The sequence below is a fragment of the Caloenas nicobarica genome, chromosome 8 (genome assembly GCF_036013445.1).
Source record: "Caloenas nicobarica isolate bCalNic1 chromosome 8, bCalNic1.hap1, whole genome shotgun sequence".
NCBI classification, from domain to species: domain Eukaryota; kingdom Metazoa; phylum Chordata; class Aves; order Columbiformes; family Columbidae; genus Caloenas; species Caloenas nicobarica.
Genome location: NC_088252.1, coordinates 1,711,708 through 1,728,346, shown reverse-complemented (window position 1 = coordinate 1,728,346; position 16,639 = coordinate 1,711,708). Strand labels below are relative to the sequence as shown.

At 50.2% G+C, this 16,639-nt stretch overlaps 1 protein-coding gene across 1 annotated transcript; it reads left to right on the top strand.

Annotated features, from left to right (window-relative positions):
- The first annotated feature begins 4,943 nt into the window (after positions 1-4,943).
- On the top strand, positions 4,944-5,858 carry LOC135991392 (olfactory receptor 14J1-like). The gene has a single exon (XM_065639995.1). The coding sequence runs from the start codon at positions 4,944-4,946 to the stop codon at positions 5,856-5,858; it is 915 nt and encodes a 304-aa protein (XP_065496067.1).
- Positions 5,859-16,639: the final 10,781 nt, after the last annotated feature.

The window sequence follows — 16,639 nt, the reverse complement described above, 5'->3', positions numbered from 1 at the left end:
GCTCATTGACAACATCTTCCTGACATGGGTGACTGAGGATTCGGTGAGGTGATGGTGCCCTGTGGGACTTTACACTTACAAACCAGCAAGAGTTGGTCAGGGGTGTAACAGTCAGGGATGGGAAAGTGGTGTTGAGCATCCTGGAAGATGATAACAAGGCAAAGATCAGGAGTTCAGGAGAACAGGCTTTGGCCTGCCGAGGGAGCTACTTGGGTCCTATGGGATATGACCTTGGTGCCTGCAGCATTTTTTCTCTCACATTTCCTCCCTCCTCTGTCCCACCTGCTGTTGTGCAGCGTTTTTTACGCTTTCTCAAATATAATATCACAGAGATGCTGCCCGTATCACTGAGTGACTCAGATTTGGCAAGGATTGTGTCCATCTTGGAGCCAGCTGAAATCAGGTCTGTCTGACATCAAACTCCTCTTGTCTTCTCAGAGAGGTGACAACTGTAGCACACCCACACTCACCCCCAGTTCCAAGACTTTGCCATGTAAACCCAGTACAAGGTGGCAACGTGTTGGATGTTACAAACTACTTGATCATGGAGAAGAAATTGGAAAGATCTTCTGTCAGCAACCCAAGAAAATCTCCCGTTAATTAACAGGTACCTTTGGGGAACAATAATTGCCCTGGCATTCACTGGCCAGGTAAAGCAGCAGATGCCAACAGTCCAGGATCTTGGGCTATCTTCTTAAAATGACTGCATGATGGGCCAACAAGGGTGATGCTCACCTGGATCTGGAACTGGGAAAGAAGGAAAATCTGACCAGGGATGTGACCATCAGAATTCACCTTGCCTTTTGTGCTCAGGAAATAATACCTGTGAGGTCCCCAAAACCCATTCTGATTCTTTCATAGACCTGACAATGGTCCTCAGTCACTTAAGCCCTCCCAGTCACAAACTTACTTGAATCCTCAGTTTGGGTCCATGTCCCAGCACTGAAATGCACATGTTCCTTCTTCTGCTGCCCAAAAATAAAAAAGAAAAATCAATCTATTCCACATTGGCATGACCAGCCCACGCTCTTCAGGTCTTCTTCTTGCCTTTAACACGCTTACTGCTATGCATAGACCCCTCTCTTCCTGCACTCCCATGTGTCTCTCAGACCTTTCACTCTTGTCCTCCAGTAATGGGCCAACACTCCAGGAGGCTGGTGCTTCTTCCAGGCTCATGAATGATTCCTGAGGACCATCCAAGTGTGGGGAGTGTAAAAAGGAGCAGAGCAAGGTCAGCTCATGGGCCATGCCTGAGCACAGCCACCCCCAGCAGCAGCCATTCCCCATCTCCCAGGCACAGCCATATCCACAGCATGCAAATGTCACTGCCATATATGATTAGTCCAAGAGAAGCCTGCCTTCTTTACATAACCCCCCAAAAAATCTTCTGTAACGATGGCTTTTCTGCCTGGCTGATATGCAGACTCTGTATACAGATGCTGACACCTGTTGAGCAACCTGCTCTCAAAGGATGAACAACGTGTCCTCTTCTTTCTGGAAGGGTGTTAGGACAGCAAAGAAGAAGATCTTGGTTTGAGGCAAATGAAAATGGCTGCAAAAGTTTTGGTCGGGGCTGTTTGGGGTTACTTGTAAAGCAGCCCGGCACCTCATACGAATTATTTCTCTTGTCATGGAGAACCGGAGAGTTTAGTCTATTTTGAAAACCTGCAGGGAAAGGTAGGGCAGCGTCATTCAGGCTGGATGGGATCTCGGGAGCTGTCTTGACCAACCTCCTGCTCAAAGCAGGGTCAGACCAGATTACTCAGGGCTTTATCCAAACACATCTTGGACACTTTCTGGGGTAGAGTGGATGTGCACTCCTGGGAAACAGCTTCCAGTGCTTGACTGTCCTCAGGATTGGAAAGTTTCTCCTTTTATCTACTGTCCTTCTAAGCCCAACCATCCATCTTGCTTTTTACCCATCTACTTGCACACCGATGCAGACCATAATATCCTACCTTGGACACAAGAATATTGTGGGGGATGATGCTGAATGCCTTGCTGAATTCCAGGTACCAGACCACCACTGCTTTCCCCACATCCAGCAACCCTTTCCTCATGCAAAGGGGATGGGCAGACACAACCCACCCTGAGTAAACCCTGTCACCTTCTCTTTCAGACACCCAGAAATGGGGTCCCAGTGGAATTTTTCTGGGGAACAGCCCTTAGTTCCCCTGCTCACCCATTGGCCATTTTTGAAAAGTGCACACAATGTGTGAGAGCTGCCAGTGGTCAGGCAGTCTCCCCAGTCTCCATGAGCTTTCAAAGGTGGTGGAGAGTGGCCTCACTGGGACATCGTCCTGCTGTCTCAGCTCCTGGGAAGCTGCTCCTCCTGTCCCATAGACTGGAAAGGATTGTGTCAGTTTCAGTGACCCCTGACTAGATCCCCATCCACTGCTGATTGTTCTGCCTCCAGTCATAGAGGCCTGGGAGACCTTGCTGGTGAAGATGGAGGACAAGAGGACAAAGAGATTCTCACCTCTTTCTCATATTAGATTCATCAGTGGCCACACTGTGTCTTTGTTTCTCCTTTAACTTTTCATGCAGTAGCAACAGCTCATTATGGGGCCCTTGAATTGCCTCAGAGGTCTAGACTGAGTTTTGATCTGGACTGTTGGTGTGCTTGGAGGCTGCTGTCCTTGAAGACCAGATGAACTAACTTCTGCCACCCTGCCTTGGCAGTTTATTCCATCCATGTCACAGCTCTGTCTGCAACACTGACAGCTCCAGCTCACCCAGTCAGGTCCCTGGCTGAGGCCATTGCCTCACATCTGGGCTGAACCACCCCAGCTGTGACACAAGGAAACCTCTGAGTTGCCCCATGGAAGCCTGGTACCAAGTGTCCAGGAGCCCATATGTGCAAAGGCTTTGCTTCAGAGCATAGACATGAGATACCCAAACGATTGCTGAATGTCTCTCTAGATGTAGGAGTATAAAACCAGAATAAAATGCCTAAATTCCTTACTCTGAAGATATTCCTCCCCTGCTTGGAGAAATTAGATCCTTTGCTGTAATCCTCCTGTTGTCCTGTGTAATGATGGGACAAGAAAAGATGATTCTCATAGCAATTTATTTTCTAATAGGAAGCATATAATGCTGGCAAGAAGTGTCTCTGCAACATCACTGATTACTTCAGGTTGTATCAAACGATGTGCCTCTGGAGCCCCAGGGACCTGTGAAGGGAGCCCAGAGGGGACAGACAAAGGGACATCATGGGCTGCTCCTGTGCTGCTGAGCTGGGCTGGGCTCCTGGGACAGAGGGAGCTCATGGCAAGCGGCAGCACTGCAGAGAGACAGCTCTGCCCAGGAGCAGCTCCTCTGCAAAGCGCAGCAGGGCTGAGGGCTCTGCCTGCAGCATGAAGGGGAGAGGAGCCAGGCAGAGAGAGGGGAAACGCAGTCTGCGGTGGGAGGACAGATGAAAGCTCACTTGGAGAATGATCTTCACAGCCCTTAGCATGGTATGTTTCTTGCTCCAGGGCAATGCAGCTGCAGTTCCTGGAAAGACCTGAAAATGGTACCTCTTAACGGTTTATGAGACTTTTCAGGAGGACTCTCTCAGTGTCTCTAATATTGAGGAGAACGTGCTTCAGAGCAAGACTTCCCTGCTGCACCATCAGAGGGACAGGACACGACAGCTGCCTTCTCCCAGGGATGGTTGTAGAGATGTGCATCTGGGTGAGCACCCAGGAGTGCCTAGGGCTGTCCTGCAGAGCAGGGTCCCTGCACCCCAAGGCTGTGCCGGGGCAGGGACTCTGCCACCTGCCAGGAGCAGCGCTCAGCCTGCCTGGGGAGATCCCCACAACACTGAGGGGAGAAGCTGTAGGGGGAACAAGCGATTCCAAGCAGGGCAGGGTCCTTCTGCTGTGGAGAGGTGGCTGTGTGGGTCAGGGTTGCTCACAGCTCCAACTCACTCCCGGGACATTTGCAGAGGTTCCTTCTGAAGGACACTGAGGAAGTATTTATCTGATAGGGATGATTTTAAGTTTTGAGTTTCTTCCACTGTTGGTTGGCTGGGTGGGCAGTGAGACATTGGAATTTACTTCTCTGCCCTGGAGAAGGTGCTAAGACCCCAGTTCTCATTAGGACTTGTCAGAGCTGCTCCTGAGCCCCTGCACACACAGAGCTGCCCCTGGGCAGTGCCCGGTGCCAGGATGTGTGAGCAGGACAGAGCTGAGCATGGGGGATGGGGTCTGTGAACACCGACAGGGAGCAGACCCAGGGACAGAGAAACAGCTCCCAGCAGGGACAGCTCCAGGCAGCAGAAACATGGGCAGGGAGAGGGAGCAGAGACCAGATATGCTGGGGAGGGGATTCAGGAACACCCCTGCCATTCCCTTGCAGTGCACACACATTTCCCAGTGCAACCCCCTGGTCTCCTCCCCTCCCCAGCAGAGCCTCTGCCCCAAAGCCATGGGGTCCAGGTCACAAGTTTCCACCTCAGCAGCTGGACCTCCAGGTGAAGGGTTTCTGGAATGTGGTACACAAAAAAGGTGCTAAAAGTACTTACTCTACAGTGTCATCATGTGAGTGGCAGCAGCACAGCCAGGTAAGGAGAAGGTTTCACATCATGCCCGTCTGCCTTTCTGTCCTTGCTTTATTTTTCAGGAGCACTGCAGTGTTCTTCCCCGTTTCTCCACCTGTCCCTTGTGCTCTTACTCTGTGTGGCTGGGGTGGGAATGTGGGTCCATTTCAGTTCTGACACCAACCCAGGGGGTCTTGCCCCAGAGGTGCATTCATGGAAACTAGCTGCCCAAGCTGCATTTTAAGCTGTGATGACCCGTGTTTGTCATTTGGTGGAAAAGGAGAATTAGCTGACACATACCTCCTTCATGGATGAGGTTTTTCATGAGAAATGGCATGTTTATTTTGCTCAGAGAAGTCTCCCCTAACTTGTGACTGTCTTTTCCTCCTATGACAGGCCCTCATGTTCATAGGAAGAGCAAATGTCCAACAGCAGCTCCATCACCCAGTTCCTCCTCCTGGCGTTCACAGACACACGGGACCTGCAGCTCTTGCACTTCTGGCTCTTCCTGGGCATCTACCTGGCTGCCCTCCTGGGCAACGGCCTCATCATCACCACCATAGCCTGTGACCAGCACCTCCACACCCCCATGTACTTCTTCCTGCTCAACCTCTCCATCCTAGACTTGTGCTGTATCTCCACCACTGTACCCAAATCCATGGCAAATTCTTTATGGGACACCAGGTCCATCTCCTACATTGGATGTGCTGCACAGCTTTTCTCATTCGCCTTCTTGGCAATAGCAGAGTATTGTCTCCTCACTGTCATGTCCTACGACCGCTATGTTGCCATCTGCAAACCCCTGCACTATGGGACCCTCCTGGGCAGCAGAGCTTGTGTCCACATGGCAGCAGCTGCCTGGGCCGGTGGGTTTCTCAATGCTCTGCTGCACACAGCCAATACATTTTCACTGCCACTCTGCAAGGGCAATGCCCTGGATCAGTTCTTCTGTGAAATCCCCCAGATCCTCAAGCTCTCTTGCTCAGACTTCTACCTCAGGGAACTTTGGCTTATGGTGGTCAGTGCCTTTTTAGCTTTTATGTGTTTTGTGTTCATTGTGGTGTCCTATGTGCAGATCTTGAGGGCCGTGCTGAGGATTCCCTCTGAGCAGGGACGGCACAAAGCCTTTTCCACGTGCCTCCCTCACCTGGCCGTGGTCTCCCTGTATGTCAGCACTGCCATGTTTGCCCACCTGAAGCCTCCCTCCATCTCTTCCCCATCCCTGGACCTGGTGGTGTCTGTTCTGTACTCAGTGGTGCCTCCAGCAGTGAACCCCCTCATATACAGCATGAGGAACCAGGAGCTCAAGGATGCCCTGAGGAAACTCATCTCTTAGTGTTTTCTGAAGCAATAAACTGCCCATCTGCTTCTGCATAGGAGTTGTAATGTAACTAATTACAGGTCCAGCCTCTCATCTCTATTATGTGCTCTTATTGTTTTTTTTTTAATTGTGATAATGTTGTCATCCCCTTTCTAAATCACTTTCTGCTTTTCTTTCATAACCACTGGTTGTGTAAATGAGGAACCATGCTCTTCTTGCGTTTAAACAAAATAAAGGCTTCTGTAGTGACTTGTTTTTTGCTATATCCTTCCTGCAGGGCTTTTTGGAGCTGCAGGGACAGTTCCTGTGGGCATGAGTGGAGGGGAAAAGAGTCCAGCATGGCAGTACTGCCAGGGAGTACCAGCACTTGGCATTCCAGAGCTGTTCTCGTTCCACTCCCACACTCTCCTTCTCATCCCTTGTGTTGGTGCAAGGCTTGAGTGCTCTGGCAGCTTGGTCACTGTCCTGCTGTGTGTCAGTCCTGTGAGCACAGGCAGGGACAGGCAATGGGCACTTGTGTGACAGAGCTGGCCTCAGAACAGCCTTTCCAGAAAGAAAGGTGATCTCCTCAGGCAGTGCCTGAAGGTTTAGGTCTTCTTCCAAAGATTCTCTCAAGAACATGCGCACGGAAGTGTACCAGAGATGAATTGCCAGTGTACAGCTGAACAGTGTGTGTGTGCAGGGCTGGGCACACGGCAGTGTCCTCTCACAGCCAGGCCTCCCGCCAGAGAGCTGCAGGACCAGCAGAGCAGGGTCTGGACTGTGCCCATGTGCACTGGACACCCTGAGGAAGGAGCCTCAGGTCAATCATCATGGACTGGCCCCTCACAACCACCATTTCCAGCAGTGGCCTCAAACCCCAGCTCAGAGACGTTTTTTGTCCCTCCATGGAATGACTCTGAATGAGTAGGTCAGAAATCCATGTTTGCATTGTACAGATGAAATGTAAGCACGCACATCATGCACGAGAGGTGACACGAACTCGAGTCAGCAGAAACGCCATCAGTGATTCCTGGGTGTTCCGTGATGGCCTGTGGGACAGACAGGGTCTTGAGGTCATTTCTCATTGGGAGTAACATCCCATGGAAACTGCCTAAATGCAGCACTGGGTTGTGCTTCCTTTAACCAATGTCCCCGTGTCCATTCCTCATGACGTGGGACATCTCAGATGAGTGCAGAGCAGGGTGACACACCACAGGGCTGAGGTCTCTCCCATCCTTTTGGAGTGGCAACAGGAGGCCAGAGAGACACTGTGACTCCTGCCTCTGTGTGTAAAAGCGACAGACTCTGCCTCTGAACATCCCTGTGTGCATAAGGAGTCTATGAGGCCAGCTCAGATGTGGACACCTGACAGAACCTGACATTTCTGTGTGTGACTCCAGGAAGAAACCCCACTGGCCCAGGCAGATCAATCTCACGTGCTCCTGTCTGCTACATCATCCTTACCCATGGTTCTGGATCGTGGTCTCAAACATGCCAGAGCAATCAGAGAGGATCTAAGGTCCTTGGAAAAGGCAGTTGTCAAACCTGTCCAACAAGGGCAGGAACGAGAACTGTGAGAATTACAGGCTGTCCAGGCTGTCTCCTTCCATGGGAAGGGAATGGGACAAGTCTTCCTGCAGCCATCTCCAGGCACCTGGAAAACAAGGAATGGACTAGTGAACCCAAATGGGCAGGGAAAGAAAGGCATGTTGCATACATGGAATTTTGCATGGTGTCAGATATGGTTTCCCGTGATGTCCTTGTAACCCAATTGGTGCTCTCTGGGCTAAAGAAGTGGATGCTGGGTGGGAAGTTGGCTGGATGATGAAGCCCAAATGTCACCAGTGGTAGAACCAGTTACCAGTGGAATCCCTCAGTGACCAGCACTTGGGCCAACATTGTTGAATGTCTTTATTCTCCCCCTGAATGAGGTGACGGAGTGAACCTTCAGCTCCTTTGTGGATGTTGCAAAGCTGGGCAGAGGCCTTGGACAACCTCACCTGGTTCACCCTGCCCTGAGCAGGACAGTGAGACAAGATGATGTTCAAACCTGAGTTACTCTGTGATTCAAGGAATCTTTCCCTTGGAAAGGTTTTGGAAGACAGAAGAGGTGGAGGAACAAAACAAAAAAAAAAAGAGGCAGAGGAGGAGACCTAAAAGGTGTCAACATAAACAGGGCAGTTCCTGTGAAGAATGTTTCTCTACTCAAATTGTTAGCAGGAAATCTATAATCAGCTCCCCAAACTCCCTGTTTTGCTCATTGGCCCCCTGGGATTCACATCACATTTCTTTACATCAGATTCTGCACTGAAGTTCGCATCTGATTGTTACAGCTTCTTTGCAGGAATTACTTCATGTTTCCTTAGAGAACTGGATTAAACAGGCACCGGGAGATTTTTAATTAGAGGAAACAAAGAAAGGAGAAAAAATATAAAACACAATAGAACTTAATGATGTTTCTCAGTTCTATGGTTAAATTAAGTAGTTTCCAGCGAGGTCCATTGCCATAATTGAAGAGTTGCCTACAGGGAGTACGAGAGCAACTGCTGAAAGACTTTACCTGCCTGAAGCTCAAAGCAGGGTGAGAGCTGAGAGGCTCTGAATGAGCAAAGAGTGAGAGGAGGAAGAACCTCTGGGGAGCAATGGAAAATGCAAATGTCCAGTCTGGCTTCTGAAGAGACGACTGCAGACATGCTGAGCTGAATAAGGACAGGTAGAAACTCCTGGATGTTCAGGGGGATTAAATACACATCGTGATAGACAGAATTCTGGCAATGCAAGCACAGGGAAAGGTCAATGTTTCATCTCCCACAGTACATACACTTTCTGAAAATTCATATTTTGACAGGACAGACCTTCCACAGATATTTTATTAGAAATATTGAATTATTTAATATCATGAAAAAAAGAGTGTTGTTGTTGGTGGTGGTGGTATTATTGAGTTGGGTTGGTTTGATTTGGTTTTTCAGTTTTGAGGGGAGTTCTCAGGTTTTCAGGCTGAGCTCCATGGTCTCACTATAAGCACCCAGTGCAAACTTTGAGAGGCCCAAGTATACCTGAGGTGTTTGCCTGGGACTGGCAGGTATCAGACAAGACTGATAAAGACATGTCGCTTCCATCATTTACACCTGGTATTCAAGACTTGTGTGCTTAATTAGAAAAGTTTCAGGACTGTAGGTAAAGAGAGAGGTACGTGAAGAGTACTGAGAAGAACTGATTGAAGAATTATCCAGTTGATATCACAGAATCATAGAATCATTTCTGTTGAAAGAGACCCTCAGGATCATCGAGTCCAACTATAAACTGACTCAAGCACTAAACCATCTCCCTTAAGAACCTCATCTAAACTCCTTTTAAACACCTACAGGAATGGTGACTCCACCACTTCCCTGGGAAGCCTGTTCCAATGCCCAACAGCCCTTTCCATGAAGAATTTTTTCCTAATATCCAATCTAAACCTCCCCTGGCACAGCTTGAGGCCATTTCCTCTTGTCCTGTCACTTGCTACTCAGGAGGAACACCCTCCATGCTCCACCTCCTATCAGGCAGTTATAGACAGTGATAAGGTCTCCCCTCAGCCTCCTTTTCTCCAGGCTGAACAGCCCCAGTTCCCTCAGCCGCTCCTCATAAGACTTGTTCTCCAGCCTCTTCACCAGCTCCATTGCCCTTCTCTGCACTCACTCCAGCACCTCAAAGTCTTTCCTATAGTGAGGGGCCCAAAACTGAACACAGGATTTGAGGTGGGATCTCACCAGTTTCGAGTGCAAGGGGATGATCACTGCCCTGGTGCTGCTGGCTGTGCTATTCTTGGTGTATGTCAGGATGCTGGTGGCATTTTTGGCCACATGGGCACACGCTGCCTCCTGTTCAGCTGCTGTGAGTCAACACCTGCAGATTCCTTTCTGCCAGGCAGCTTTCCAGCCACTCTTCCCCAAGCCTGTAGCGCTGCCTGGGGTTGTTGTGACCCAAGTGCAGGACCCATCACTTGGCCTTGTTAAACCTCAGACAATTGTTCTCAGCCCAATGATCCAGCTGGTCCAGATCCCTCTGTATGGAATTCCCACCCTCCAGCAGATCAATACTCCCACCCCATTTGGTGTCATCTGCAAACTTACTAAGGGTACACTCGAACCCCTAATCCAGATCACTGATAGAGATTAAACAGAACTGGCCCCAATACTGAGCCCTGGGGACACCACTCGTGACCAGCCGCCAACTGGATTTAGCTCCGTTCACCACAACTCTTTGGGCCCAGCCCTCCAGCCAGTTTTTTACCCATCACAGATACACCCATCCAGGCCATGAGCTGCAGCTTCTCCAGGAGAATGCTGTGGGATACGGCGTCAAAGGCTCTACTGAAGTCTAAGTACACAACATCCACAGCCTGTGTGGTGGATTCACTCCCCCACGACAGACTTTCCCTCATTGCTAAGCCGGCCACCTTGTCATAGAAGGAGATCAGGTTGGTCAAGCAGGACGTGCCTTTCATAAAGCCATGCTGATTGGGCGCAATTGCTCGTCTCGTACGTGTGACCTCACAGTCCCTTTCCCAGCCCTGTTCCTGCTGTTGGCCTATCCCCTGCAGAGGCAGCAGTGACCTCACAGTCCCCTCCACACCCATTGGCTTCCCACTGGACTATGAGTTCCTGAGACACAGCTGAGCACATCACATCGTACCCAGCCATCACCCTCCTTGTGGTCCAGTGTGTGAGCAGGTAAAACTAAGATGGTTTCATCAAATTTATCTAATAGATTTCCTACCAAGTGTTTGAGTGGAGAAACGTTCCTCAGAGGAGCTGCTGTATTTACACTGGGGCATTTTAAATCTCTGCTTCTGCCTCTTTTTTAAATTTTTCTTCTATATATTCTGTCTTGAAAGAGCTTTACAAGGAAAAGATTCATGGAATCCTACAATAACACAGGTTGGAAGAGACCCCTGAACACCATCTCTGTGCCACTGACCTTTATGGCACCTCAAGGAATAGCTGAAAGCATTTGTGCTCCCTTGGGTTCAATTCACCACATGCACACAGTGGACATGCACATGATGTGTATGTTTACAACTCATCTGTACAATGAAAACTTGGGGTTTTGACCTAGTATTTCATAGAATCCTAGAATGTCCTGAGTTGGAAGGGACCCACAAGGATCTTCAAGTCCAACTCCAGTCCATGCACAGGACAACCCCACAGTTCACACCGTGCGTCTGAGGATGTTGTCCATTCTTTTCTTGAACACTGTCAGACTTAAGGCCGTGACACGTCCCTGGGGAGCCTGTTACAGTGTTTGGCACCCTCTGGGTGAAGAACCTTTTCCTCATGTCCAACCTGACCCTCCCCTGGCACATCTTCCTTCCATTCCCTCAGGTTGCCTCCCTGGTCACCAGAGAGAAGAGCTCAGTACCTACCCTTCCTCCTCCTCTTGTGAGGAAGCTGTAGCCACCATGAGGTCTCCTTTTAGTGTTTTCTTCAGCTCTGATGGTGAGAAACCTCTTGGTTTGCTTTCTGAAGCAGAAAGGAGAAGCCATGACCTCCAGGCAATGGGAAGGGGGATCCCGTCCCTCACACATGGCTCAGGGCTCTTCCTGGGACCGTGGGATGTGGGTGTGCAAGGCCGAGGGAAGGACAACACTGGTACGACAACTTCCAGCTTCCCCATGGGCCTGCAAGGAGGCAACGAGGCCCCAGTGCCATGAGGACAACATGTCTTCTCATAGACTTCAGTGGCAGAGACAACTGCCATGGCCAAGGGGACAGAGACCTGGGTTCTGTTGGTCCCTTTTAGCCTTGCCAGCGCCCTTTGCCATCTCCATCAAAGGCTGTTCCACACAGTCCTACACCTGCCCCTCTTTCCCTGCAGGCTGCAGACACCCATCTCGCTTCCCCACCTGCTCTCACCCCAGCATTTCTGTCCCTTCACTGATGTGTCTGCACCCTCACTGCCTGTTCTTTGGAACACAAAGCCATGGGCTGATCTAGCTCCTTCTGGGTGACCTCTTGCACCACAGCACTGCCCTTCCAGTGACATTTCTTCCTCCTGATATCCTGTCCTCAACTTTCAAGTTGCACTTTGTGACTTTTTTTTTGTCTCTCCTGCTTTTTTGCTCTCCCAAGGAAAGCTCGACCAACTCAGAAACGGTTCCTCATGAAGAGAACCCAACCCGTTAGGCTTCTTGTGGTCTTTTACATGACCAGAGAGAAATACCCTCACCATGATCTTTTGAATGCCGGGACTGCTGCTGGCCTTTCAGCTTCTCTGACAGACACGACCATGTTCCTGCTGCTGTCCCTTCATGTACTCAGGCAGAATGGACACAGCAACCCGTCTCCAAAGCCTCTTCCTGGGTAGGGCCTGTGGGTACTTAGGCAGAGGTTCTTTCCCAGCCATGTCCCTGCTGCTGGCCTGTCACCTCCAGAGACAGAACTGACCTCGCAGTCCCCTTCACAGCCACACGCTTCTGACTGGATTATGAGTTTCTGAGACACAAATGACCACATAATACCTCACCCATCCATCCCCCTCCTTAGCATCCAGGACCTGACCAAGACTGAACCGTGTTCTACACAGTCCTACACCTGCCCCTCTTTTCCTGCAGGCCCTAGACACCCATCTCACTTCCTCTCCTTGTTCAAATTTGTGAAATATCTTTATTAGTAACAATGTGAAGTGAAAAGCACTCCTCACTGGAACTGCTGTATTTTTGTTAACACCTTCTATATCTCCTATTCTGCCTTTTTATTTTTTTACTATTCTTCTACCTATTCTCTCTCCAGAAACCTCTCCAAGGTAAAAATTCTTTCAAATCACAGAATAACTAAGGTTTGAAGAGAGCCCTTGTGTCACTTACCTTGTCTCACTCTCCTGCTCAGGGCAGGGTGAACCAGAGGAGGTTGCTCAAGGCGTCCACCCAGGTTTGCAGCATCCTCAGAGGCACTGAAAGTGCACTCTGTTACATCACAGAAGGGGAGAATAAAGGTGTTCAACAGTGTTGGCCCAAGGGCTGGTCACTGAGAGATGACACTGGTAACTGTCTGCACAGAGGACTTTGTACCACTGATGATATTTGGGCTTGATGGTTCAGTCAGCTTCCCACTCAGCACCAACTTCTCGAGCCCCATCAGCACCACCAGAAGGAGACCATGTCTGAGGCCTTGCAAACGCCCTGTAAACAACATGCCTTTTTTTTCCCAATTTGGGTTCAGTAATCCCTTCCTTGTCCTTCACATATCTGGCTGCAGGAGGACATGTCCCATCCCCTTCCCAGGGAGGGAGATAGGGTGGCCAGCCCATAATTCTCCCAGTTCCTGTTCGTACTCTTCTTCAAGATGGGTTGAGGTCTGCATTTTCTAAGGACCCCAGAACCATTCAGGTTACTATAGCACTTTTGAGAGCACAATCCAGAATCACGGGTAAGGGTGACGTAGCAGACTGCAGCACTTGCAATGAGCCTGTCCAAGGCAGCTGAGATGAATCTCACTGATCCAGTGGGGTTTGTTCCTGGAGTCACACACAGAAATATCAGGGTTCCATCAAACATCCACATCTGAATTGGCCTCATGGATTCCTTATGCAACAAGGGATGATCAAAGACAGAGTCTGTCCCTTTTACACACAGAGGCAGGAGTCACAGTGTCTCTCGGGCCTCCTGTTGCCACTCCCAAAGGACGGGAAGCACCTCAGCCCTGTGGTGTGTCACCCTGCTCTGCACTCATGTGAGATGTCCCACATCATGACGAATGGACACGGAGGATCTCATTTAAAGGAAGAAGATCCCAGTGGGTGGTTTCCCATGGACTGTTACTCTCAATGGGAATTGACCTCGAAACACTGTCTGTCCCACAGGCCTTCATGGAACCCCAAGGAATAGCTGATGGCATTTGTGCTCACTTGGGTTCATCTCACCTCTCGTACATGATGTGAGTCCTCACATCTCATCTGTACAATGCAAACATGGACTTCTGACCTACTCATTCAGGAACAAATTCTCCAAGCTGGTGTGACAGCCCAGGGCTGGAAATGAAGGTTGTGAGGGGCCAGTCCATAACGATGCCCTGAGACAACTTCCATTGGTTGTCCAGTTGACAGGGGCACAGCCCAGACTCTGCTCTGCTGGTTCTGCAGGTCTCTGGCAGGAGGCCTGGCTGTGAGAGGACACTGCTGTGTGCCCAGCCCTGCACACACACACTGCTCATCTGTACCCTGGTGTTTGCATCTGTGCGCTATTTTCTTGGGCATGTTTTTGAGAGAAGGTTTTGAAGAAGACCTAAACCTTCAGGCCCTGCCCATAGGAGATCACCTTTCTTTCTGAAAAGGCTGTTCTGAGGCCAGCTCTGTCACACAAGTGCCCATTGCCTGTCCCTGCCTGGGCTCACAGGACTGACACACAGCAGGATGTTGACCAGGCTGCCAAAGCACTCAGGCCTTGCACCAACACAAGGGATGAGAAGGAGAGTGTGGGAGTGGAACGAGAACAGCTCTGGAAGACCAAGTGCTGGTGCTCCCTGGCAGTGCTGCCATGCTGGACCCTTTTCCCCTCCTCCCATGCACACAGGAACTGTCCCTGCAGCTCCAAACAGGCCTTGGTGAAATGATCTCAGGAGAAAATAGACGCTGCAAGGCTTTTTAATTTGTTTAAACACACATCGAGCACAGCTCCTCATTTACACAGCTCTTCAGTAAGCAAAGAAGACAGTGAATTAGAAAAGGGATGACAATATTATCACATGTGAAAAACCACAAGCAGCAACAAAAAATACAGAAGACAGGCTAGGCATGCAACAATTTACACTATAACTGTTACGCAGAAGATGATGGGCAGTTTATAGCTTCAGAAAGGAATCCAGTCATCAGTTTCCAGAGGGAATTTTTGAGCTGCTGGTTCCTCATGCTGTAGATGAGGGGGTTCACTGCTGGAGGTACCACCGAGTACAGAACTGCCACCAGCACATCCAGGGATGGGGAGGAGATAAAAGGAGGTTTCAGGTCAGAAAACATGACAGTGCTGACAAACAGGGAGACCACAGCCAGGTGAGGGAGGCACGTGGAAAAGGCTTTGTGCCGTCCCTGCTCAGAGGGGATCCTCAACACGGCCCTCAAGATCTGCACATAGGACACCACGATGAAGACAAAACACCCAAATCCTAAACAGACACTAACCACAATAAGCCCAGCTTCCCTGAAGTAGGAGTTTGAGCAGGAGAGCTTGAGGATCTGGGGGATTTCACAGAAGAACTGGTCCACAGCATTGCCCTTGCAGAGTGGCAGTGAAAATGTATTCGCTGTGTGCAGCAGAGCAGTGAGAAACCCACTGGCCCAGGCAGCTGCTGCCATGTGGACACAAGCTCTGCTGCCCAGGAGGGTCCTGTAGTGCAGGGGTTTGCAGATGGCAACATAGCGGTCGTAGGACATGACAGTGAGCAGATACATCTCTGACGAAAAGATAAAGACAAAGAAAAAGACTTGGGCAGCACATTCCACATAGGAAATGGCCCTGGTGTCCCAAAGGGAATTTGCCATGGACTTGGGGACAGTGATGGAGATGGAACCCAGGTCCAGGAGGGAGAGGTTGAGCAGGAAGAAGTACATGGGGGTGTGGAGGTGCTGGTCACAGGCTATGGTGGTGATAACGAGGCTGTTGCCCAGGAGGGCAGCCAGGTAGATGCCCAGGAAGAGCCAGAAGTGCAAGAGCTGCAGCTCCTGTGTGTCTGTGAACGCCAGGAGGAGGAACTGGGTGATGGAGCTGCTGTTGCGCATTTGCTGCCTCTGGGCATGAGGACCTGTACAAGGAGGAAAAGATAGTGAACATTTAGATGAGACTTCTCTGGGAAAAACCAAAGCCATTTCCCACAGACCCTCCCACAAAGAGACACTTTTCTTTTTCCAGGAGAACGTCCTGGCTGGAGCCCTTGTAGGTGCTTGATGAGTGTGCAATGAAGAGCAGGGTCTCTGCCCAGGGGCTCTTGAGGAGTCAGCCTGAGCCTGTGTGATTGGGTGGGGCAGGGGCCAGTACTGGGGTTCAGCTTTGTCAGATGGAACCACTCCTGGTGCAGAAGAGACTGTCAGCATCTGCACCCCCAGGCCTGAGAAACAGAGTTTGAGAAGTTTGGTGTTTCTACACCTCCTTCTGCCCTCCCACCCTGGAGAGTGTTCTTGGGTGTCAGAAACCCTTAGCATTTCTGCTGCACTCAAGGAGAACAGAGAAAGTCCAGTGAGGCAAGAGGATTCCTGTGGGTCAGGGCAGAGTGAGGGCAGTTGGTCTGTCCCTCTGTCTTGCTCCCAGCTGCCCAGGGCTGGTACCTTTCTGAGACAGAGGGTGATCACACTCCCATGTTACGCTGAAAAGCCACCAGGCACTGCTGAGAGCAGAGGGATCCACCTCAGACCATGACATATCTCATCCTTTTCTAAGGTCTCAGACTGTTTAGCTCAGGACACACAAGGCTCATTTCACAAACCCAACAGCATTTTCTCTGTCACAGCTTCTCCTTGGGGCCTTCAGATAACACACAGATGCTGTAGGACAGGTTTGCATTCTGGAGGGTAGTTCAGAGCATCTAAGAAAACCCCTAGGAGAAATCCAAGTGTTCTAAAGATGGCATTTGATTCAGAGAGACTCATCTCATTCCCCAGCCCCACAGACTGCATTGCCCACAGCCCCACAGGTCAGCGGAAAGCTGGGACACGTGTTCCCATGGACACACCTGTAGGAAAGGACCCACAAGATCAGGGTGTGACTCTGCAACTGAAACTCCCATCCCCAGAGAGCCTGAAAGCAAGAACAAGATCACAACAGCAGTGACCCAGAGCAGTGGAGC

What these genes read in the sequence shown, in the direction of transcription:
- LOC135991392 (XM_065639995.1), top strand. Translation starts at nt 4,944, where the DNA reads ATGTCCAACAGCAGCTCCATCACCCAGTTCCTCCTCCTGGCGTTCACA.